Source organism: Eubalaena glacialis, chromosome 18, assembly GCF_028564815.1.
Source record: "Eubalaena glacialis isolate mEubGla1 chromosome 18, mEubGla1.1.hap2.+ XY, whole genome shotgun sequence".
Taxonomy (NCBI): domain Eukaryota; kingdom Metazoa; phylum Chordata; class Mammalia; order Artiodactyla; family Balaenidae; genus Eubalaena; species Eubalaena glacialis.
The window spans coordinates 851,808-876,686 of record NC_083733.1 but is presented as its reverse complement, the minus strand read 5'-3'; the positions used below and the strand labels follow the sequence as shown (position 1 = coordinate 876,686).

Below are 24,879 nucleotides of genomic sequence, written 5' to 3'. Positions count from 1 at the left end.
CCGTGCTCACCGTCCGCAGAAGTTCCGCTTGTGAGGACACTGCTGCAAGTGCATCTGTGTTTTGCTTTAATCAAGTGAAAAGGTGTCACCCAGACGCCCCCAGCAGTTCGGGCTCATTAAGCTGGAGGTGCGAACAGAATCAGTGGAGGGAAAGATTCCTACCTGGTCTCCTGCGGCTTCTGGGTGCTCCAGCTGGTAGGGTTTCCCCTGGGAAAGGCTGGGGCTTGGGAGTGGACAGGGGGCCTCAGGGCAAGTTGTCAGGTGGGGAGGCCACCGTGCTCTTATCTGCCTTCTGGAGAAGCCGTCCCATTCATCCACTTCCTCGACCGAGCACCTGCTCAGGGTCTCTGTTGAGGGGCGGGCGATAAAGATGCCGATGACGACAGTGGTGACCGCAGCTAATATTTATGAGCAGCTTTAAGTGCCCGGCTCTTCGACCTTCCCAGTGGGATTAAGCTGGGAGCCGCGGTGGGAGCTGTCATTGCGCATTTCATAGATAGGAGCACGCGGACCCCAGCGTCCCACAGCCCTGCCGAGGCCACCCCCCCCCAGACCCCCTCCCGGGGACGGCTCTCCTCCCAGGGTCAGATCCAAGGGCAGCTGAGGTCCGGAACAGCAGGGCTCCCCCGGATGCCCCAGGAGCAGGGAGGCACTCACCTCCTGTGGCCTCCCGGCTCTAGGGCCTGCCGTGCCAGGCGGCCCCAGCACTTTACACGCAGGGCCGCTCCCTCCTGACCGCACACGTGGCCATGGGAGACCAAAGCGGCGGTGATCCCAGGAGCCCGTCTCTTCAGAAGACAGGTGCCTCCCTCCTTCAAGCTGTCCCATCCTTCAGAGCTTGTCTGAGTACACAGCGGGAAATCCTAGTGCACATGGTTTTGTGTTCCAATTTTTCAATGGTAGGATCTAGGAAATTATTTTATGCTACTTTTATTCAACCGTAGACTGCTATGAGCAATTCTAGTGTTTCTGTACAGCTTCACTATTGTACTTCGCGTGGCCCTGTGGTCTCGCTATTTCCTCTGTCCTAACTCAGCCCCCGCGGAGCAGCACTTAGGTTGTTTCCTGGTTACAGCAGCAACACTGCTGGGAACACCTCTGAGGATGTCGCCCTGGAGACCATTTATTCTCGTCGGAAGGAGCTGTCTGGCTTTGTGTGGGGAAGAGTTTTGGTCTTAAGCACAAGGACACACATGTCTGCTTGTTCGCTCAAGAATCTCAGAGCCATGAAAAGGTGAGGGGCACGAGGCGGGGAGCAGGGAGCAGAGCTCCGGGTTCAAACCCTGGCTCTGTCACTTTATCAGAGTGACAGGCACTCGGAGCCTCAGTCTCCTCATTTCCTGTGGTCAGAGTCACACGGCCCGCTGCCCAGCCAGCCTCAGGCACCGGCTCCGCGCACCCCTCTGAGGGCCCCCATCACCTGGCCTGGCTTGATTTTCCTCCAGACCACTTGTCTGTCTCGGCTTGGACAGCTTGAACGACACATGCCTCTTTCTCACACGTCTGGAGGCTGGATGTGTCTGATGAGAGCCCACTGCCTGGCCTGTAGACGGCTGTCCTCTCGCTGTGTCCTCACCGGCCGGAGAGCAGAGAGGGGAGCAGGCTCTCTCGTGACTCTCGTAAGGGCACTAATCCCATCCTGGGGGCTCCACCCTCATCACCTGATATAACCCTGATTGTCTCCCAAGGCCCCACTTCTTAACACCATCACATTAAGGGGTAGGGTTTCAACATGTGAATTTGGTGGGGGGGGGGACGGGACAAAAACTTCAGTCTATAATGTCATCAGTGGTATATGTCTAACTATTCCGTTTCCTTCTCCCCCACGAGCACGTAAGTGACCAGAGGGCAGGGGCTGTGTTTCCATCTCCGGTGCCTGGAACATGCCTGGGGACACATCGGCACCTGCACAAACACCCAGCTGCCTGTCATGAGCTGCGGGAGGCCGTGGGGTCCTGGCTTATTCAGCAGAGGTGGTGGCGCGATGATAAGGATTTGCCATGGCTGCTGATGGGGCTCCTTTCCCCACTGTGTGCCTGGTGGAAAGCAAACCCCTGGGAATCCTTGGAGTGTCTGGGACCAGAGGCGAGAGAGCAGCCGAGGAGACTCAGTGATGGGCAGGGGCTGCCTGCAGGTGGAGAGGAGCCACGTCCACGTGGACATCCTCAAGGTGTTTCCTGTCCCCTCCCCCTTTAAAACTTACTTTATAGTCTAGTTTAATTTTTATCTTTATCACAGGTACACACAGTTATCCAGCCACACAGTTTAAGGAACCCCCCTTCCCTTCCCAATCACCAGAGACATGGCTTTCAATTCCTTTGATATTTACCTCCACGTGTCCACCCCGGCGCTCTTTGCTCCTGTGATGGACACCTGGCCTCAGTGTCTCTCTCCACCCCACACCCGTCCTGTGCCCCCATCCCTGCCCCAGAGAGGGAGAGAGGGAGAAAGGGGGAGAGAGGGAGAAAGGGGGAGAGAGGGAGGGGGGAGAGGGAGAGAGGAGAGGGGGGAGAGGCGGAGAGAGGGAGAGATGGAGAGAGAGGGAGGGAGAGGGAGAGCAGGGGAGAGTGAGAGGGGGGAGAGAGGGAGAGAAGGAGAGTGAGAGGGGGGAGAGGGAGAGAAGGAGAGAGGGAGGGGGAGAGAGGGAGAGGGAGGGAGAGAGGGAGAGGGAGGGAGAGAGAGGGAGAGGGAGGGAGAGAGGGGGGGGGAGAGGGAGAGAGAAGGAGAGGGGGAGAGGGAGAGAGAGGGAGAGATGGAGAGAGGGAGGGAGAGTGGGTGGGGAGAGAGGGAGGGAGAGAGAGGGAGAGCGGGGGAGAGGGAGAGGGAGAGGGCGGAGAGAGGGGGGAGAGAAGGAGAGTGAGAGGGGGGAGAGAGGGAGGGGAGAGAGGGAGAGGAGAGAGAGGGAGGGAGAGGGAGACTGCCTAAATTCGTTAGACCAACGTCAATGTCTGCATTATAAGTGTTTACATTATTGCAATTCTGTAAATGCTTGTCTGAGCCAAGCCTCCTAGAACCACGCGATACTTTGCTTTTGCTGCTGTTTTCCCAGTATTTAATTATCGCCTATTCTTCTCTCTTTTTAAAAATATTTATGTATTTATTTAGGCTGCATAGGGTCTTAGTTGCAGCATGTGGGATCTTTAGTCGCGGCATACAAACTCTTAGTTGCGGCATGCGGGATCTAGTTCCCCAACCAAGGATGGAACCCGGGCCCTCTGCGTTGGGAGCGCGGAGTCTTACCCACTGGACCACCAGGAAAATCCCTCGCCTATTTTCCTCTTGATCAGTTTTCTAGGTATTTATCCTTCTTCTAGCCCCAAACTCTCCCTCAATGGTTCAAATCTCCTCTCAATAGAGCAAACACACCAGTTATTCCCCCAGTTTCATCTTCCTCAGGATGACTGCTCCCGTCTGCCAGGTGGGGGACCCCAGAGTCCAGGGTGCTAGGATGTGACAAGAGTGGTCACTGGGTCACCCAGCTGCTGTGCTGGGGACAGACTGACGGGGCAGGGAGGTGGAAGCAGGGAAGCCAGGAGGAGGCTATTTTAGTAATCAGGGTGTGAGACCAGGGTTTCCCAGCACCCTCCCCACCGCCCCCTGGTTGCAGTGGTGATGGTGGGAAGTGGCTGGTTTCTGAAAGATGCTGAAGGAGAAACCAGCAGGACTGGATGTGAGGTAAGGCAGGAAGCAAGGAGGGGAGTCTGCACGACTGAGCCCAGGAGTGATGGATGGGATGGGAGGGCTGACGGACAACCTCAGGGGTGAGTCGTCCATCTGGGCTGCTGTAACGGATGCCACAGACCGGGGGGCTTGAGTGCTCACAGTTCTGGAGGCTGGGAATCCAAGATCAACAGAGTCGGTGTCTGGTGAGGGCCCCCGTTCTGGTTCATGGACCGCGTCTTCTCGCTGTGTCCTCACCTGGAGAAGGGGAGGGGGGGAGCCTTGTGGGGTCTCTTTTTTAAGAACACTAATCCCATTCATGGAATCTCTGCCCTCATGACCTCATCACCTCCGGAAGGCCCCCCTTCTAACACCATCACATTGGCGGAGTCAGGGCTTCAACAACGAATTTTTGGAGGACACATATTCAGACCATAGCAGAGAAGAGCCCACGTTCGGGTGGATGTCTGGTCAGGTGGGCGATTAGGATCGTCCCCACCCACACGCTCGGGAGCAACGCCGCTGTTTGCCAAGTGCTGTGGGCCCCTGCCACTCCAAAAGGGAAGTTCTGCTGATTTTCTTGAATTTCTTCTATGATTTCCCCCCTCTGTCTTGTCTGCGGTCCCTTCCTGAAACTATTATACTTTTCTTACTGGACCGAACGGAGGGCCCAGGGATCTTCTCATCTTTTTTCCGTCTCAGTCGTTTTGCTGCTCCTGGGAGATTCCCGGCCCCTCTTCCCTCGGGCTCCGCGTCCTCAGCCCCCAGGAGGTTCACGGCCGACACCGGGGGGTGGGGGGTGGGGGGCGGCGGCCCAGCCCGGGTTCGGCCCGGCCCGCGGCGCCCCGGGAGGCGGGCGGGAAACGCGCTGGCTCGAACCGTGTGTCCGTGGTTGATGTGTTACTTCAGAGAAACCTCACGTCTCGGCCGAGTGGACTTGTGCCCGGCTCCGCCCAACAGGGAGTTAGAACACCTGAGGCGCCCGGTTCCCAATCCGCTTCGGGATGGGAGCGGTTAACACGCAGCCGCCCGTGCCCCGGGGCCGCGACGACCGGTCGTGGGGAACGTTCGCGCCCGGAACCCGCGGCGCGGTGCCGCGCCGGGGGACGCGCTTGGGCGCCGGACGCGCGGTGCGCGCGCAGCCGCGGTTCCGGTTCCGGTTCCGACCCGGCAAGGAGGAGGAGCGCGAGCCCGGCCTGCGGAGGTAGAGCCCGCCCCCTCACCCCTCACCCCCCGCTCCCCCACCCCGCGTCCCGCTCCGCCCCGTCCCTCGCAGGGGCTGCGTCACGTGGGGACCCTGCCTGCCCTTCGCGGCGCTGGCGGCGACGTCCAGGCCCCCGGGGTGTGGGAGTGAGTCAAGTCCACGTTCAGCTATCGTTGGAGGGAACTTGATCTGTCGTGTCGGAAACAAATCCATTTCCGGCCTCATTGGGCCGCAGGAATCCTCCTTGAAGCACCACCCCCCTCCCCCCCACTTTCTTTCTTTGCTTTGTGCACTAAAGAGGAGGTGATACTCGGCCGGGCTTTGAAGGATGATTAGGAGTTTGCCAAGAGGGGGAAGGATGACAATTAGAGGTGGGAACAGGAATCCTGTGTTTGGGGAGTTTGTAGGCTTCCATCCCGAGGAGGGGCATGTTTGTCTGGAGACCTAGGCAGGGACAGTTGGGGGTAGGGGGCACCAGTGCTGGGCCCAGGAGCACAGACATCCCCAGCAGGCTTCAGGGGGCCCCCGGAGGTTCTGATGTGAAACGTGAAAGCCCAGCGAGTCTAGCGAACTTTCCTCAGTGCCTACTGTGCCCCCACCCCATGTCCCAGACCCACTCTTCAAGGCAGACGGCATCTGTGGATTAAGCCACGGCCCGAGATTGTAAGCTTCATCCCTCCAGATGGCATCTTTAAAATAGTATTTTACGTCCTAATATGGATATGGGTTTAAGGGTTTGTTTTTCCCTTTTGGTTTTTTGATTTGAATGCAGTGTGAATGTCTGTTAGTTAAAAATGTAACTTTGAAAACAGCCCCCCAAACCGCAGGCAGCATGCTGAAACAAGCGCCCGGCACCAGAGGGAGAGTGTGGTCCCCTCTCCCGCCGCGCACCTTCACCAAGTCTGCAGACAGCGGGCAGGGTTGGGGGCAGGTGGCGCTCATCCATCAGGTGCCATTTTATTCATTTCGAAACCAGCCGCCTTCATTTGAATGCAAGTATCATTCTTATCGAGTAATTTTTGTCACATGGCTCCGTGGTGAGCACGGTGCTGAGGATGGCTGGGCCGTTTGCTTCCCACTATGTGTGCTGGGCGGTTCTCACAGGAACCGAAGGCTTAGATGGCTGAGGAAAACTCGGAAAAACCAGTGAATGTTCCAGTCTGGGTCTGTTTTGACTCTAGAATCTGTGCTCTCAACCAGCACCCTGGTTAGGACGTAACAGATGTCATCTTCCTGGTGTTGGGTGTGTGTCCTGAGAGGACCGTGCACCTCAGTGGTCTGACCCGGGAACCTGATGGTCAGAGCACCGAGTGGCCTCTGCTGGGTCTCTGCCTGGGCTCTGGCCTCCTGGAGGGAGATGAGCGCGGCGTGGCCTTCCGGGAGAAGGCGTCTGGTTCACCAGAATTCAGGTTTCCGTGCTCTTGGCTGGGATTTTTTCACATTGCTGCACGGTGATGCTGGCCTCATGACATTGGTTAATCGAGACAGAGAAAAATCCGTGGCCAAATTGCATTTATTGGGTGGCAACATCACTCCAGGCTGTGCCACGGGCAGTGACGAGGGGCCCCGTGACCAAGGGGGCCGGTGGTTGGAAGGCGTGGCCTCTTTTCCTGAGGTAGCTGCTGGTCTTTCTGCACCTGGACCTGCTCAGGACACAGTCATCTGACCTGACCTGATTCTTTCTGCTTGTTCAAGGCAGGGCCTTGCTCCCCTTGACCTTGGAGATTTTAGCTCTGTATTGAATGGCTTGATGATGAGTGGTTTCAGGAGCACATAAAAGCTGTTTTGAAGGGGTGGCCCCATGTTCCCACATGTTTGGTGGGAGAAAAAATTAGTGCAGCTTCTCTGGAGGCCACTCTGGCAGTATTTACCCAATTGAAAGTCATTTTGGTAGTGAGGCTCCATGGTGAGCAGGCAGGGCCCCTTCTCAGCGTCTGTTCCACAGACACCCCCGTGTGAGCACAGCTACGTGTCCCTGAGCCTCCTTCCCTGCACGTCACCTGGCAGGCTCCCCGTCCCCCAAGCTCTAGCCACCTGCCCCACCCTGCCTCGGGACACCCGTCCCCACGCGGAGCCAGGCGGTCTCGCCACCTCCCAGCACTGGGACACTGGGGCCAGGTCACTGCTGCCGGACGCCAGCCCTGCGGTGCTCTGAGTGCCAGCGCAGCGGGCGTTCCAGCTGCTTCTGTGAGGACTTCTTCATTGTCCCCATGAGCCTTCCGTGAACCACTAGGTTTAATTGAGAGAAGAAGGCTGTTATCTCATTTTTATTTGCCTCTGTCATTTTGAGAAATTGAAGAGCTATAGAAAATTACAGGGCTTCCCTGGTGGCGCAGTGGTTGAGAATCCACCTGCCAATGCAGGGGACACGGGTTCGAGCCCTGGTCTGGGAAGATCCCACATGCCGCGGAGCAACTAGGCCCGTGAGCCACAATTGCTGAGCCTGCGCGTCTGGAGCCTGTGCTCCGCAAAAAGAGAGGCCGCGATAGTGAGAGGCCCGCGCACCGCGATGAAGAGTGGCCCCCGCGCCGCAACTAGAGAAAGCCCTCGCACAGACACGAAGACCCAACACAGCCAAAAATAAATAAATAAATAAATAAAATTAAAAAAAAAAAAAAAGAAAATTACAGACACCCTGTAGATCACCATCCAGAACAAATAATTTTAATATTTTCCTCTTTTTTTTTCCTATTTTTTTTCCTTTTTTTTGTACCAAAGAAAATGTTAATGCTGAGGTTGAAATATCTCCATTTGAAAATATAAATGTCATTTATTAGACTTTTAAAATCTGATTACAAAAGTCATACGTGCTTATTGCAGAAAATCTGGAGAAAATTGAGAAGCGCTAAGAAGAAAACAAAAGCCACCTGCGGCCCTGCCGCCTTGTGTCCACCTGGAGGTTCACCTTCCTGTCTCTGTCTGGGACGTCCCTCCCCTGCGCAGCGCTGCAGGGGCTTTTGTGCAGTCGGGCCGTGGCCCAGCCCCACACGCGTGTGTGTACCCTGGCCTCCTCAGACCTTCCGGACCACCCGGCTTAGCCCTAGTTTTTCAATATCAGAAATAATCCTGCAGTGAACACCCCATAGTGAACCTTTATTTACATTGCTGATCATTTCCTTAGGATACATTTAAAAAACAAAACCGTGGGAACAGAGGGCTTGCATTTCCTATTTTCATGTCACATCTAGAAGGGACTGCTGAGTGTCCTCTTGGATGGCTGAGCCGTCACTAGGCTGGGGGTGCCGGCCAGTTAATGTGTGGTGTCTCTTGGGGCAGCTCCCAGCACGGACTTGGCCTTCACTGCCCAGGGCCTTCCTCACCACCTGTGGTGTCTCAGAGTGGGTCGGTGTGCTGCAGCCAGCCGGGCCTGGGTCTGGATGCTGCTTCTCCAGTTACTCTGTGGCCTTGGGCAGGTGGCTTCACCTCTCTGTTTTCCTTGGAGGTGCTGCTCTGACTGCCTGCCTCCTGCATCCGTCCCCAGCCCACTGTGGATTCGCTGCTATGGAGTCAGAAGTGAGCTAGCCCTCCAGCCCCCGGCCAGGGAGGGAGGGAAAGTGGGGGTCAGCCTGTCTTCCAGTTTTCCATTTCAAGTTCTCAGACCCCAGCTTCTCGCTGACTGGGCCCCCTCAGTGTGGTACAGTCCCTGGAGCCCCAGGGGGAGCAGGCAGAAAGCTTACCCTTCCTAGGCCCCTCGTGGGGTGTCTGGACAGAGGAAGGCTGAGCCGGTGGGTCTCGCTGGCAGCAGCTGTGACGTTGCCTGTGAAGCCCTGTGAGGCCTGCCAGGCAGAGGGGTGGGAGCAGCAGCCACTCCTGGCTGTCCGTCTGTCTGTCCTCCGAAAATGCTGTCATTTTAGCGGGCACCCCCGAACATCCCTCTTGCGTGGTCACCAACAAGAGTCAGGCCTCGGGCCGTAACCCAGAAACGTTGTGCGGTAGGTTTTCTGTTTATAGATTGTCTTTGTTTTAGTTTCTCCTGCCTGTAAAGCAAATAGAGAAGAATTTGCTAGAAGTGAGAAGAGGAAGCGCTTAAAGCGCCCTGGTTTGCTTTTCACTAGCTCATTTTCTTTCTGAAACTGGCACATCTCACATGTTTATCACATTTCTTATTTTCTCTGGTCAAGCCCAGCTGTTTTCTTACAATTTGTCAGGTTTCTTTATAGTAACAGAAATCCAGAGGTGTGAAACCAACTGCAAGCCCGCCCCTGAACCTTGAGTAGAGGGCAGAGCCCAGGACGTCACAAGACACTCTGGCCTCCTTCATCTGGAAGGGGTGTGGGCCACGTGTCCTGGAGAGCCCACCGGTGGTGGAGGCCTGGAGCTTTCGGGAGTGTGTCCACAGGACCTCAGAGCAGCCGCTGGGGAGGAGACAGGGCCGCCGAGGCCCCTGCAGGCAGGAGGGCCGGGCAGGCAGGCATCTCCCTGGTGCCGGGTTTCCGCCTGCTGGGCCGGGAGGCTGGGAGACCTTGTGTCAGAGCCCTTGCCACCGGGGGCAGCCAGCACGCGGAGGATCTCAGGACAGGGGAGAGCTCAGTCCCCACCTTTACTGCCGTGGGCTCTTGGTTTTGTGAGGTAATTATAAAGTGTTGTGTGTAGTCTGCTTTTTAAATTAACAACAGAGAACGAAACTGTTTGGTACATGTAACAAACATAGCACATTCGTTTTCCCCTGTAGCGAGTTAACGAAGGAGAGGGAAGAGTGAGGCTTGTGAGGGAGAGGATGCGCTGAGCCCGGGAGAAGCAGCCTCCCGGCGGCAGATGCAGGGCTGCCCTCCCACCAGCCCCCACCTGCCCCGCTTTGCTGGGCCCGTTGGAACGGGAACGAGAGTTACAAGTTTCCTTTTATGATGTTGTTGGACAGTCCCTTGGAGGCGTCCTCATCAGCCTCTGACACTCAGAAGTGCCCTCTAGGGTCCCTGTGACGTCCGCCCACCCCCCCGGCCCCCTCCCCAGTAACAGGGAGAGACACGCCCCCCCCCCCCCCCCCCCCACAGCAGAGCCAGCATCAGGCCATTTCCTTGTGCTGTCGTGGGCCAGGGCGGCCGTGGGCCTCTGGCGTGGTGACTCTGGTGAGGAACGATGGCTGGGGGTGGGAAGGCTCCGGCTGGGCTCCTGGCTGTGATTTAGGAGCGGGGGAACTTTGAATTTTCTCGTGGGTGAGATAAGGTTAACAGTGCTTGCCTTGCTTATTGAACAGGGTGGTCGAAGGTGAAAACACACCGTAATATATTAAGTGTGTTATCAAATAATACTCATTAAAAATCCTTCAGGAACGACCGGGAGAGCTGGTCCATCCATCTGGCTGAGAGCGCCCAGGCGGAGCAGAGGCGGCAGAGGCTACGGCGGGGAGGGCACGGCAGTGGGGACGCCGAGCCAGGGCAGGTGGTGGTCCGTGGACCTTGCTGGCCGCCCTGGCACTGGGAAGGAACCGTCTTCCGTGGTCCTGGGGGGCAGGAGGGCTCCTGACCTCTCGAGTGGAGGGGCGGCAGCGTGGAGAGGGTGCGCCCGGCCACCCTTTCCCAGGCCTCCTCCTCTTGAGCACGCTGGAGAATTCCAGGTGCGTGTCGTGGGTCACGGCCTTCCTGGGCAGCCCTCCTTCTGGCGGACTGTTTTGGTCATTGTTTAGTAGTTAGGCTGTGGGGAAGAGAAGGAAGAGTTATGTTTTAGCTTAAAAAACAGAGTGACGGTTTGCAGACGTGTGAACCTGCCCTATTTGAGTCTCTGCTCTATTTTAGACAAGTTCCTAGGAGTCCATGGCTTGGCACGTGTTCCAGAGCAGAAGCGAGCCCAGTGTCTGTGCTCTGCTCGCTGGAATCTCCGGGCCCTGCTGCTGGCGGGGAGGGAACACAGTCGACCCTTGAACCAGGCGGGGGTCGGGTGGGCGTTAGGGGCGACCCCACAGCCGAAAATCCCAGTAACTTCACAGCCGGCCCTTCCTGCACATCCCCGCCCTCCGTATTCACACTCGTGTAAGTGCCGCAGTGCAGATTAGTGAAAACAATCCATGCGTAAGTGGACCCGCGTCGTGCAAACTGTGCTGTTCAAGGGCCCTCGGTACTTACTTCTCTCGGCTAGTATTTCTCCGGGTTCAGGTTTTTGAAAACCATTATTCAGAATTTACCTGAAGTGCATTGAGTTCTGTTTGTTTCTCCTTGGCTTCACCTAGTTTAGTTCATTGTTTTAGAATCTTGCATGTTTTTAAAACCTTTAAAACAATGAGATTGAATAAAAAGCTGAAACTTTGGTCATTTAAGTTCCAAAGGTATGTGTTGTGAGATCGTTAGCGTTTCCGGTCTCGGGATGTCCCCCCATGACTGGAAGTGAGGCCGCCTCTCCTGGCTGCCGTGGGGGTCCGGCAGGACAGGGCAGTGACCACGGTGCCCTCTCTTCCTGCCAGGTACCAGCAGCTGGCGTCTGCTGCTGCGATGCTGCCCCGCGTGGGGATGTCCCTCCGGCGCCTGGCCTGGGCCTGGCCTGGGCCGTGTTGGTGGCCAGCCCCCCGGAGGTGCAGACGACGCGGCGCCCTGCACACGGCCCCGGCTGCGCGCTCCGACAGCAGCGCCCTGGGCTTCCACCGCGCCCTGGGCTTCGGGGACAGGATCGCCCTCGTCGACCAGCACGGCAGCCACACGTACAAGGACCTCTACTCACGCAGCCTCTGCCTGTCCCGGGAGATCTGCCGGCTCCGTGGGCGTGCCGACGGGGACCTCCGGGAGGAGAGGGTCTCCCTCCTGTGCGGCAACGACGTCTCCTTCGTGGTGGCGCAGTGGGCCACGTGGATGAGCGGCGGCATCGCCGTCCCCCTCTGCAGGAAGCACCCCCGGGCCCAGCTGGAGTATTTCATCCAGGACTCGCGCAGCTCCGTGGTCCTCGCCGGCCCGGAGCACGTGGCGCTCCTGAGCCCGGTGGTCCAGAAGCTGGGGGTCCCGCTCCTGCCTCTCCCGCCCGCAGTCTACCACGGGGCAGCCGAGGACCCCGGGGAAGGCCGGGTGCCAGAGTGGGACTGGAGAGACCGGGGCGCCATGATCATCTACACCAGCGGGACCACGGGGAGACCCAAGGGCGTCCTGAGCACCCATCACAACATCAGGGCCGTGGTGAGTGCTCTTGGGGCCGCCACAGTCGGGAGGTGTATGCTGTGTCCCAGCAGCAGTCACGGCAGGTATAAGTGCCTTCCCAGGTGGCCTTCTGTTCATTCTGTAGGGCCAGTCACAGCTCTCACCACCCCACCCCGGGGCTGTGTGACCAGCAGCCCCACTGGCCGTGTAGGGGGGTGCAGTGCCCAGGTGCTGGGGGGTTTACAGGCCCCCTCGGGCTCCTCCAGGGCTGTGGTGTGTGGAGCATAGAACGGGCCACTGCATGTGACGTTGAGGTTTTAAAAGAAACCAGCCACAAAGCGAATATCCAGAATGTGCCATCAGCACCTAGAATTGCGGCTTATTTGGGAAACACAAAAGCAGGAACTCATGTGTGCCACATCTTAGGTGTTACTTTGTGTTCTGTGGCCTCAGTTACCATTTTTGTGAAACTCCCCAGCCGCTGCATTTATCTGCAGTTTATACTCTTCTTGCTTCCAAAAAGCATTTGCACGTACAGTGAAGACTCTTACACAGCAGGATTGGGAAAATAAGAGAGAAGTTCAGACCCACAAAGAGGGAGGTCAGAGGTCAACGCCATCGACTCAGGCTAATTCAGTCCATAAATCAGCATGAACTGAGTCGGGCCGGCTGCAGGCAAGGCGTGATTATACGTTGTGTCTGTCTCCGAGGAGGAGACGTGCTTTTTGTCTGGAGAGACCATCTCTGGACCCGTATCTCTGCGGGGTGGGCATCTCACTTGTGTTCGCACGTGGCCGTCACCGCGGCACGCACCAGGACAGGCTCGGCAGTGATTGGGGATTTTTTGGCTAAGCCGGGGCGAGGGTGGTGCCAGAATCGGCGTGGCTCAGACAGACAGCCGGATTCAAGCCTGGACTCTGGTGAGGCCAGAGTCCCAGGGCCTGTCAGAGCCACCTGAGGGGAGAGCTGCCCAGAGTCTGCAGAGGCCTTTGACCCCAAATCAAAGGCCCTTTCAAACTGGCTGAAGCCCCTGACTGCATGCGGCCCTGTTGTCTAGCAGGAGGGTAAGTGGTGGACAGACGGCCCCCCGGTCAGACCCCAGGTCGTTTCGTTACCATCTCCTCGCCATGCCGTCAAGGGCGGGGCAGGGCAGGGCAGCGGCCGTCTCCTCCCCCTCTTCTCGGCTGGGGAGGCCGGCTGTGTGCGCCCTCCTGCTCTGAGACTGTGCTGTCGTCCTGCAGGTGACGGGGCTGGTCCGCAAGTGGGCCTGGACGAAGGACGATGTGATCCTCCACGTCCTCCCGCTGCACCACGTCCACGGCGTGGTCAACAAGCTGCTGTGTCCGCTCTGGGTGGGCGCCACCTGCGTGATGCTGCCCGAGTTCAGCGCTCAGCTGGTGAGTCGGGGCCGGGCTCTCGGCGTCGCGGGCTCCGGGCCTCCCCAGGCTAGGTCCCTTCTCTGGGGTGCAGAGTCCCAGCGGCGAGTTTCCTGTTACTGCTGGAGCAGAGCGTCCCCACTGGGGCTTCGCGCAGCACAAGTGTATACTCTCAGTTCTGGAAGTCCAAGTCCAAGATGAGGCTCGCGGGGCTAAGGGCCAGGCGCCGCAGGCCTGATTCTATCTGGAGGCTGCGGGGCAGAATCTGCTCCTGCCTCTTCCAGCTGCTGGAGGCGCCTGTGTGCCCTGCCTTGTGGCTGCATCACCCCAACCTCTGCTTCTGTATTCTCGTGACCGCCACCTCTTCTGTGGCCAGATCTCCCTCTACATAAGGACCCTGTGACCATGTCGGGCCCACCCAGTGTCCAGGGCAACCGCACCATCTCCAGACCCTTGACTTCATTACACCTGCAGAGTCCCCTTTGCCACGTGAGGTGGCACATCCACAGGGATAAGCACGTGGATGTCTTGGGGCTGTTATTCAGCTGACTGCTGGCTTTCAAGGTCCCAAGTGGATGGCCCAGCTGGGGGCTCCGTGTCAGTCTCCCCACCGGTCCCTCTTTTCAGCAGGTGGTTCTTTCCCAGCACTGCCGTTGGGTCAGTGGGGGAGGGAGGCCGAGTGGATACGAGGTGGGGCAGAGCGGGCCCTGCAGAGCAGAATGCAGAAGGAGGGGAGAGACCTGGCCAGACGCTGCCCCTGCCCCCGGCACGTGGTGAGCTGCTGTGCAGCAGTCCCATCCCAGCCTCCGTGTCCCATGTACTGGTGGGGACAGGTGCCCGGGGCAGGTGAAGGCAGGGCTCTGAGGTGGTGATGGGCTGACTGCATGGAGAGGCTGCCGAAGTGACACATCCCCGTGGGGCTGCCAGGAAGCACAGGGCTTGAACGAGACCCTACACTGTCACTGACTCACGCTATAACCTATACAGCATGAGAATGCGAAGTGGGAGAGCCCAGGAAGCACCTGGGCTGGGCTCCTGTGGGCGCTGGACTTCAGATGGGGGCCGGGCCTCAGGTGGGGGCGGGGCTCCAGGTGGGGGCGGGGCTCCTGTGGGGTGGGGCTCCTGGTGGGGGCTGGTCCCCAGGTGGGGGCGGGGCTCCTGGTGGGGGTGGGGCTCCTGTGCCGGCTGCTGTCCTGCAGGTCTGCAGCTCCAGGAGAGGAGTGGCCTGGAGACCTCTGCGCAGAAGGGCCGCCGAGTGAGGTCTCTGGAGAAGTGCCCAGGCTCGGCCTGCAGCGCAGAGCTTGTTGTTTAGTCACTTTATTCCAGGGTGAATTTCCTCACGAGGGGTCTCTGAGGCCTGGGGTCCCTGGTCTGCAGAATCCATCGTTCAGTGAAGTCGGCCTCCTCTGTCTCCACCAGAAAGAGGCAGCTCTAGATAGATCGTCTCCGGCCCGTCCTCACGTCACGCCTGGAGCCTTAATCCACATCGGTGCTGGTGCCAGGTCAGAGTGAGAGGACGAGGTTCTACAGACAGGCCGGCCCCGGGCGAGCCCTGTACCTCCCTGACCTTCCGTCTCGTCCTCTAACGGAGGAGCGATGAGCCCGGCACAGGGTGGCACTGAGCCCAATGCCAGCAACGCAAAGCAGGGAGAAGCAGGGACCCTTTCTCCTCCTGTTTGCAAGGGTGCTGCGTGCAGACCAGCGTCAGGGAAGCTGGGGAGCCTGTGTGCTGACAGGTGATGCTGTTGGGTTTAGAGGAGAACGTAGCTTAAAACCCGGCGTGGGCGCTGTGGACAGACTGGAGAGCCGAACAGTAGAGGTGGCAGCCCGAGGGCCAGGGCAGCCCGTTCAGACCCTGCCCAGCAGCCAGCCCCCTCCTCCGCCCACTACCGCAGCTCCGCCCCCATCCTGCTGTTTGTTTTTCAGCTGCAGGGCCTCAGGATTTAGACAGCGGGGTCTACAGAGGGCTGTCTGCCTCTTAACACAAGTCCCAGTGACTCTCCACAGGGGTCGGTCCGGCCCGGCACACACGGCTTCCCGAGGGGGCTCTGACTGAACTGACTGGGCAGCGGAGAGGGGGAGAAAGGGGGGCCCTGAGGCTATCGTGAGTGACTGCTAAGGGCAAGTGGGGACAGCCAGCTCGTCCCCTAGTCCCCGGGGAGGTTTTATGACTGTCTGGGCTTGTGCAGCAGGAATGCAGGAATGCCCTGGGGTCTCCAAAGAATGCAAATTGCCCTCCCCCCCAATTCTTCATTCACTTGGAGGGCCTCCCTGCAGGGCACCACAAAGACAGGAGGAGGGAGAGGTGCCCCCACCCTGAGCTTAGATCAGGGACCCAGACAGGCTGAGCCGCAGTGGCTGACCAGCCGGCTACAGTCCCAGCCTCGGGATTTCCTCGTTCCTGATCCATGTGAGTGCCTGGTGGGCGAGGCAGGGGGGTGGGCGAGGCAGGGGGGTGGGCGAGGCAGGGGGGTGGGCGAGGCAGGGGGGCAGGCAGGCTGCTGGCCTGCAGACCAAGCAGGCCTTTCCTTCCCCGAAGCACAGACCCCGGAAGGTAAAGAAAGAGCAGGAAGTGTGGCTGCCTTGTCCAGGAGGGGAGCCCCGGCCCCTGCTGGCCTCTTCCACCGCCACCTTCTCCTCCCCACCCTACCTGCACCACCCTGGGCCTGCAGGCTCAGTCTCTGTGCGTCTTGGCCCCCGTCCTGGCCTAATCTGCACTACTGTTCAGTGTAGCACTTACCACCTCCAAGCCACGTAGACTCTGCCGTGGGTCCTCATTTCTCTCCCCCTAAAACGTCACCTCCGAGGGCATGGTTTTCCTTCTGTTTAGGGCCTGTCCCCAGGGCCTAGGGCAGGTGGCTCAGAGCTGTTGTAGATGAATGGATGGTTATCACTTACGGGCCCCATGGGCCACGAGGGAACGCTGGCTCCTTGAACCCTCTCCACAGGCTCCCCCTTGGCTTTTGTCATCGTGATCGTCTGGACTTGTGAACAGGCCTCTGGGGGGAGCGTCCCTGAAAGTCGCTTAGGGGAGTGGTTATTTGTTTACTGAAAACTTTACTGTATCAGCTCCTCAGGAATCAGAGCATAACCAGATAAACATGACAACATTCCACTGAAACACCCGCCACAAGGTTCCCTTAAAGGGATAGACTGCTCTGCACACTTTGGGTTTGTAGACGTGTATAAAGACCAGGACAGGGACTTCCCTGGTGGGGTAGTGGTTAAGAATCCGCCTGCCAATGCAGGGGACCACGGGTTCGAGCCCTGATCCAGGAAGATCCCACATGCCGTGGAGCAACTAAGCCCGTGCGCCACAACTACTGAGCCTATGCTCTAAGGCCCGTGAGCCACAACTACTGAGCCCATGCGCTGCAACTACTGAACGCTGTGCGCCTAGAGCCCGTGCTGCACAACAAGAGAAGCCACTGCAGTGAGAAGCCCACGCACCGCAACAAAGAGTAGCCCCCGCTCGCCGCAACTAGAGAAAGCCCGCGCGCAGCAACGAAGACCCAACACAGCCAAAAATTAAATTAAAAAAAAAAAAAAAAAAGGCCAGGACGGCGGATGGGGCCTCCTGTGCTCACAGCTCAGCTCCATCTGCCGCTGCCCGTGGCCGCAGGTGGCGGGTTACGTGGGCGGGCTTGTCAGTGTCCCTGAGCCGGGGGCTTCCATGTGGAATATCATCCTCGGGGTGTGGGCAGCTCCACCTGTCGGCCTTGGTGTTCACCCTCCCGAGAGGTCTTGCTGGTGTAAAGCTTAATGGGATTAACTCTGTTCAACGTGTACCTGTGTAGCTTAGATACTGTGAAAACGAGAGCGGATTTTGGACAAGGAAGCACTCAACAGGGAAACAAACCTCAGGGATTCCCACCTGCTCCCAGGCCACCAGGTTCCGTTTATTTTCTTTGGCCTCCAACTCTCTCCCGTCACTCCAGTGGCCCCTCGCTGTCACTACTCAGCCTGCACCTCTGAGAGTGAGACCCTGGGATGCTGCCTCTCTCCTGCCCGGGGGCTGGAGACCAGAGGCTGCAGGGCGGCTCGCCAGGACAGTCAGCTCAGACCTTCCCGATCCTAGGCACTGACTTGGGGTTTCTCAGAACCATGCAGCAGGGCTGAAGAGTCAAACACATTTGCTGTGGTTGATAAAAGACGCAGCCCTGAGTTTCAGAGTTTTGTGACTCTACTTACACTATTGATAGGAAAACCCCACCTTTAGCATTATTAAATATCGGGGCTTGTCTAAGCTGGTTTTTGAGAAATGCGTGTAGGGACTTCCCTGGTGGTCCAGCAGCTAAGACTCCTCGCTCCCAATGCAGGGGGCCTGGGTTCGATCCCTGGTTGGGAAACTAGATCCCACGTGCCACAAGTAAAGATCCCACATGGGGCAACGACGATCCCGCCTGCCGCAACTAAGACCCAGCGCAGCCAAATACGTAAACATATTTAAAAAGAAAAAAAAAAAGAGTGTTAACCATTCATTGAAAACAAAAAACAAAGAAATGAGTATAAAGAGGTGTGGGGCCCAGAAACCTGCACTGGTGTTGACACGGTCTCAGCTCCTGGCGGCTTCAAGTCCTTCTGTGAACGGTGGGGTGAGGGGCTGTCTGCATCCCGCGAGGCTGAGTGATGAGGTGGCGGTGACTCGGGGACGGCAGGAAGACTGATGGCGGGCTGTCCGCCATCAGCCCTGTGGAATGAAGTCTGGTTGTTGATTAGGCTGCCTGGCCGCGATCGATTCGTTGTTGCAGATAACGTGCTCCGGCAACTTCTCGGGATCACGGTGGCTCTCGGAGAAGGCACTGAGTCACGGTGGGGCCCGGCAGGTGAGGCAGGAGGGCGCAGACCCCGGCACGTGGCGCTGCTTTCGGCTCGGCGGTGCAGGCCGCTGGGGCCACTGCCAGGGCACTCTGTGGAGACCAGTGCCCTGCTGGGGACTCCGGTGCCCATGTGAAGCCTGCTGCCTGGCACACCTGTGGCCGCAGAGGTCGTTCATTCTGGGCTTTGAGAAATCTGCGTCTTGCTGAAGTGGGTGGAGGTGTTTGCAGGCGGAGTTGGGGGAGGGGAGCAGAGCTCTTAAGCTCAAGTGCGTCTCAGATCTGACCCACAGCCTGGGGCAGCTAGGGTGGGGCCGCGCACACAGGCCTGAGGAACGGGACAAACAGGCATCTGTTCTCCTGTCTCCAGCCTTTCATTATGGAGTGTCCTCTGTCATTGCCAGATTTTGGCCAGAGCACCTTAAAAACAGAATAAGAGCCCTCCCGTGTGTTGTTAGAATTGCCAGAAACGGGTGATGGCTTAACCCCTGGCCATTGCTTCAAGCTGAGGAGGCGCCCGTGGCAGCTGTGCGCCAACCCTATCCTGGCTTTTGCTGGGCAGGGCAGTCCTGCTGGGGGTCTCGCCCCAGGCTCCAGTCGGGGAGCTGGTGCGTGAAAAGGCCCCGGACCCTCGCTCTGCTGCATCCGGTGTGGGCTCCTGTGTGCAGCCCGCTTGGGAGCTGCTCACATCGCGCTGGGCTCTGCAGTCTGGCTGCCGCAGGAGTGTTTTCACTGGTCAAATGCGGGCCCTAGAGAGGCTTTTGAGGGGATCTCCCGACCTTCAACTTCTGAAGTGTATGGACATGTTGAAGCAACGGGGACGCGGCGCGGTGGGGGCGCTGCTGTTCCCTTTGCCAGTGTGGGTGAATTCTCAGAATGGCCAGGCCTTCCCGGCTGCACAGTTCTCAGGAGGCAGCCCCTGGGGCAGATGTCGTCTGTGTGCCAGGGGTCCAGTGTCTGAGTTGATGACCTTAGGGCCGGTCCTCCCCCTTCATTCGGCTGAGTGTGAGCTCTGTCCTTCCTTCAGCCTCCGGTGGGAAGCCTGGGTGGGGACCACGTGTGCGGCCGCCAGAGGCCTGGCCTGGACCGTAGGTTCCCAGAGTGACGGCCGCCTCACCCAGCCTGTCCCCCCTTCCTCCGAGCCCGGGCCCTGCGCCTCACCTGGGACGTGGTGCGGTCTGTGCTGTGCTGTGCCGTCTTGTCCTCGTGCTCGTGGTGACGGGCGAGCCCTGGTGAGCAGGAGGAGGACCGGGCTGCCGTGAGGGTGCTGTCGGGACTCGCCAGGCTGGGTAGCGGCGGGGTCTGCGCACCAGTGGAAACACAGCCGCTAACCTGTAGATGCTGCCGCATCTGCCGCAACAGAACGGGGGCTCGAGGCTGTTCCTGGTCAGCCAGATCGGGATACCCGCGCTCCCGGGAGATGCCCGAGTGGTGTCCGGTGTGTCTCCAAGGACCCATGCCTTCCCTGGTGCCAGGTGGCAGTGAGGGCACTGCCCTCCACCTCGGGGAGCGGGGAGCGGCCTGGCCAGGCCAGCGCGGACTTGGGGGACAGAGTTTCTTTAACAAGCCAGTGGGAAGTAGGATGCCCCGCAGGATTTCCAGCAAATCTGCATGTCAGAGCTTGGAAGGGACCTGAGGGATTCAGTCCAGATTAACACAGTGGTGTGAGAAGATGGCAAGAAAGCTGCAGGGCCTGGTCAAGGTCACAGCCACAGCTGGGCGGGAAGGCCTATCAGGAGGTCTCTGTCCCCCGGGGATTCTCGCAGGCACTTTGCTCTCAGCGGCTGGACCACTGCTCGTGCACATGGTTTTACTTCCTCAGTTTCTCCTCAGTCTTTTCCTCGCAGTTTTTGTTTATGAAATTAGGCTGTGTGTCCTGTAGACTTCCCCACAGTCTGATCTTGCGGATTACATCCCTGTGGTGTCGTTTAACCTGTTTCGCTATGCCTTATACTTCTTGAAAACTGGTGGTTAGGTCTAGAGGTGTGACGAGGCTCAGGGTTTTGCTTTGCTCTGGCGGGGAGGAGCCTTCACAGCCAGTGTGTGTATCTGTCCAGCAGGGCACGTGACGCCCAGTTGTCCCTCTCCTTCTGACGTCAGCACTGCTGGTGCTCGTAGCCTAGAGCTGTCAACTCACCGGGGTTTGTAAAGTGGGGAACGTTGTCACGCTTCTTTTATTTAATTGAGGCGTAAATTACATACAGTAAAATGTATGTAAACTGAGTATGCGTCTGTGTGACGGTCACCACGCAGATAAAGACAGAGCACGTTTACATGGCCCACAGTGTCCTCTCCTAGTCAGGGGGTGCACCATAGCTGAGTTTCACATGTTCTTCATATACGTGGACCCGATAGTATGTGTCCTTTTGTGCTTTTTAGTTAATGTACTATTTTAAGATTTATTCTTGAGTTCCATCAATTGTAATTTGTTCTTTTTGTGTTGCTGTGTTGCATTCCTTTGTATGAAAGTGCCACAATTTATCCATTCTTCTGTTGAAGGAGGTTGGATTGTTTCAAGTTTGGGGATATTTTGAATAAAGCTGCTATAAACATTTGCATAAAGATCTTTCTGTGGACATTTCTCTTGGATCTGTACCTGCTGGTGGTGGACACCCACTGGGCTGGATGTATGTTTAATTATGGTTGAAACTGCCAAAGAGTTCTGCAGAGCAGGTGCATGTTTTATACTCCCAGCAGCAATGTGTGAGGGTCCTAGTTACCCCAGATCATTACCCACACTTCCTGTGGTCAGTCTTGTTAATTCTAGCCATCTCAGTGAGTGTGCTTTTGTTTCCTTTTATTAAGTTTTAGTTTCCATGAAGTGAAATGCACATATCTAAGTGTACAGTTTAGTATGTTTTGATGACTACACTTGTATAACCCACACCCAGGCTGGTAAAGAAAACATTCCCATTGCCCCAGAAGTTCTTTCATGACAACCCCCAGTCACCCCCCAGCAGGCAACCACCTCTTCTGATCTTTGTTACTATAAGTTAGCTGACCTGTTCTTGAAATTTGCATGTAATGGCATCAGCGTTTGTAGGCTTTGTGTTTCCCTTCTTCCACTGGGCATCCTTTGAGGTTTATCTCTGCTGCGTGTGTAAGCGGCGAGTTCCTTCCATCACCAAGGACCCACAGTTGTCATCCCTTCTCCTGTTGATGGGCATCTGGCTTTTCCCAGTTTTGGCTTTATGAATGAAACTGCTGGGAACATTCTCATATGTCTTTTTGCAGATGTACATTTTCATTTCTTCTGGGTAAATACCCAGGGTTAGAATTAGTGGGTCACAGGATCACGTATGTGAAATGTTTTAAGAAACTCCCAACCCTTTCCCAAGTGCTTATCCGTTCTATGCTCCTGTCTGCAGCATGCCCCACCCTTTAGCAACTGGGTCCGGCTTTCTAGATTTTGGCCATCCTAGTGGGTGTGTAATGCTGCTACCTCACTGGCCTTACAAGATTTGCATTTCTCTGATGACTGATCGTGTTGAGCACTTTTCATACGCTTCCTGGTCATTCAGAGATTTTCTTTTTATGAAATGCCTCTTCAAGCCTTTTGTCCATTTTTAAATTGGGTTGTCTTAGGTGTTCTGTATATATTATGGATCAAAGGCCTTTGTCGGAAATACGTGTTGTGAATCTTTCCCCCGTCTCTGGTTTCTCATTTCACTTTTTTAATAGTCTTTTGATAAAGAGAATTTTAAATTTTGATGAGTCTAATTTGGAAGTGGTAATGGTGGACATCATTGACTTATTCTCAATCTTGGAGAAACATTAATATTTCACTATTAAGTATGATGTTACTTGTAGTATTTTGCAGATACCGTATATTAGCTTGAGGACATTCCTATCCCTTGTTTTCTGAGAGTTTAATTATAGGGTGGGTTGAATATTATCAAATGGGTTTTCTTTACCTCTTGAATTGATTGTTTAGAGTTACCCCCTTTATTTGTCTCCCTCTTTATTCTGTTAATGTGGTTAGTTATACTGATTAAAGTTTTTAATATTTCTAATTTCCTAATCTTACAGTCCTTTAGTAAACTTTCTCGGCCATGATGTATTATCCTTTTCATATACTGCTAGGTTTGATTTGCTAATACTTTGTTAAGGGTTTTGCTTCTGTGTTTACGAGGAACACAGGTCTGTAGTTTTCTTATGACATCCTTGTTAGGCTTCTGTATTGGCGTTTTGCTCATTTGTGAAAGGAGTGTGGCAGCCACCCCTCCCCCCCCCTTATCTGTTCTTCGGAAGTTTGTGTGTGGCTGAAAGTATTCTTTCCTTCAGCGTTTGATACAATTCCACTGAAGCCATCTGGGCCAACCTTTCTGGGAAGGTTTTTAATTAAGGATTCAGTTTCTTTAATAGATGTAGGACTTAAAATATTTTCTATTTTGTTTCTTGTGTCAGTTTTGGTACTTTTAAAAAAAATAATTGTCCATTTCATCAAAATTGTCAAATTTATTGGCATAGGGTAGTTTATAATGTCTCTTCTTTATCCTTGTAATATCTTTAGGATCTGTAGTGATGTCTCCTTTAAATGTCTGATATTGGTAGTTTATGTTTTCATTCCTTTTTCTTGATCACTCTTGTTTTAGAGGCCTATCAGTTTTACTATCTTTTCTAAGAACCGACTGTGTTGATTTTTCTCTAATGCACCTGTGCTTTATATTCCTGTTCCTTCTGTTTTTTATTATTCCCTTCCTTCATCTTCATGATACACTGCTACTACTGTTGCTTTAAACAGTCAGGGGTCCTTAAAATTTTTTTAAATTACCCATATATTTGCTTTTCTGGCGCTCTTCATTTCTTCCTTCAGATCTGTGTTTCCCTCTTGGATCGTTTCCCTTAATCCTGAAGAATTCTTTTGATAGTTCTTATGGTGCAGCTTTAAAAAATTTTTATTTTATTTATTTTTGGCTGCACTGGGTGCTCGTTGCTGCGCGCGGGCTTTCTCTAGTTGTGGCGAGTGGCGGCTACTCTTCGTTGCGGTGTGCGGGCTTCTCATTGCGGTGGCTTCTCCTGTTGAGGAGCACGGGCTCTAGGCATGCGGGCTCAGTAGTTGTGGCACGTGGGCTCAGTAGCTGTGGCGCACGGGCTTAGTTGCTCTGCGGCATGTGGGATCTTCCCGGACCAGGGCTTGAACCTGTGTCCCCTGCATTGGCAGGTGGATTCTTAACCACTGCGTCACCAGGGAAGCCCTGTAGTGCAGCTTTGAAGACAAATTCTCTCAGCTTTGTTTCACTGAAAACGTTTTCATTGCATTGTCCTTTTTTAAAAATAGCTCTATTGAGATGTAATTCACATACCATAAAATTCACCTATCGTGAACGATGTAGTGATTTTACATAAATTTATAGGGTTTGTTCAACTATTATCTCAGTCCCTATTCCCACACCCAGCCCCTGGCAACCACTGTCTGTCCTCCTTCTCTACAGAGTTTCCTTTTCTGGGCCTTGCATATAAATGGAATCATAGAACATGTGGTCTTTTGGGCCTGGCTTCTTTCACTCTGTAGAACGTCTTTGAGTTCTGTCCATGTTGTAGCATGTGTATTAGTAGTTTGTCACTTTGGTCCCTGAGTAGTGCTTCATCATGTGGCCGGGCCACGTTTGGTTCACCCATTTATCATTTATTGGGCATTTGGGTCAGTTCCAGTTTTTGCTGTGGACATTTACATACAAATCCTGGCGTGGACACTTTTCATTTACCTTGTGTAGATAAGTGGGATTAGAATTGCTGGGGTGTACGATAAGTTTATTGTTAACATTTTAAGAAACTGCCAAACTTTCCCACAGTGGCTGTTCTGTCCCTGTTCTCATCAGCAGTGCGTGAGGGCTCGTTTCCCCACATCCTCACCAACATTTGTTTTACTGGTTTTTAAAACCATTATTATGGTCATTGTAGTGGATATGACGTGGTATCTCATTGTGGTTTAAATTTGCATTTCCCTAATCACTGAGGACAGTGAGTGTTTTTTCATGGTCTTATTTGCGTCCATGTATCTTCTTTGGTGAACTCTCTATTCGGATGTTTTGCCCATTTTTAAATTGGGTTATTTGTCTTCTTATTATTGAGTTTATATATTCTGGATACTAGTCCTTTATTATATAGATGGTTTGCAGATATTTTCTCCCATTTTGGCTTGTCTTTTCATTTTCTTAATGATATCTTTTGAAGCACGCATGCTTTTAATTTTGACGAAATCCATTTTATCAGTTTTTTAATTTCATAGATCATGTTTTTGCTGTCGTATCTAAGAAATCTTTGCCTAACCAAAGGTCATGAAGATTTTCACCTATGTTTTTTCCTGAAAGTTTTATAGTTTTAGCTGATACGTTTAGGTCTCTGATCCACTTTGGATTGATTCTTAGGTGTGGTGAGGTAAGGGTCTAAAATTCATCTTTTTGGATGTGGATATTCAGTTGTCCCAGTACTGTTTCTTGAAAAGATTATCCTATTGAAGTGACTTGGCTCCTCTGTCACACTCAATTGGCCATCATCATATTGATTTGTTTCTGGGCATCTGCTCCGTTCGTCTGTGTGTCTGATCTTACACCAGCTTCACACGGCGTTGAATGCTGGTGCTTTGGAGTGAGTTTTGGGTCAGGAAGTGTGCGTCCTCCACCTTCCTGCCTCCTTCTCACGTTTGTTCTGACTCTTCCGAGTCCTCTGCCTTTCCCTGTAAACTGTGGGGTCAGCTTGTCAATTTCCGGAAAACAGAGCTTGCTGGGGTTTGGGGAGAGCTGCCATCTTAGCAACACTGAGTC

The 24,879-nt window shown here is 55.1% G+C and overlaps 1 protein-coding gene and 1 long non-coding RNA gene across 2 annotated transcripts in view; one reads left to right on the top strand and one right to left on the bottom strand.

The window, feature by feature from the left end:
* Window positions 1-240: 240 nt before the first annotated feature.
* On the bottom strand, window positions 241-4,725 carry LOC133078420 (uncharacterized). Its single transcript, XR_009697867.1, has 4 exons — window positions 4,314-4,725; window positions 3,367-3,918; window positions 658-863; window positions 241-347 (listed from the first exon to the last, which is right to left on the bottom strand). It is a non-coding gene; the product is annotated as an uncharacterized LOC133078420 (long non-coding RNA).
* Window positions 4,726-4,792: 67 nt separating this feature from the next.
* The window catches only part of ACSF3 (acyl-CoA synthetase family member 3), a 60,028-nt gene continuing 39,941 nt past the window's right edge, over window positions 4,793-24,879 (top strand). Inside the window, exons 1-3 of the mRNA XM_061173445.1 lie at window positions 4,793-4,864; window positions 11,259-11,958; window positions 13,161-13,316. Coding sequence (XP_061029428.1) covers window positions 11,287-11,958; window positions 13,161-13,316 — 828 coding nt within the window. The 5' untranslated portion in view covers window positions 4,793-4,864; window positions 11,259-11,286. The remainder of the gene's footprint in view (window positions 4,865-11,258; window positions 11,959-13,160; window positions 13,317-24,879) is intronic.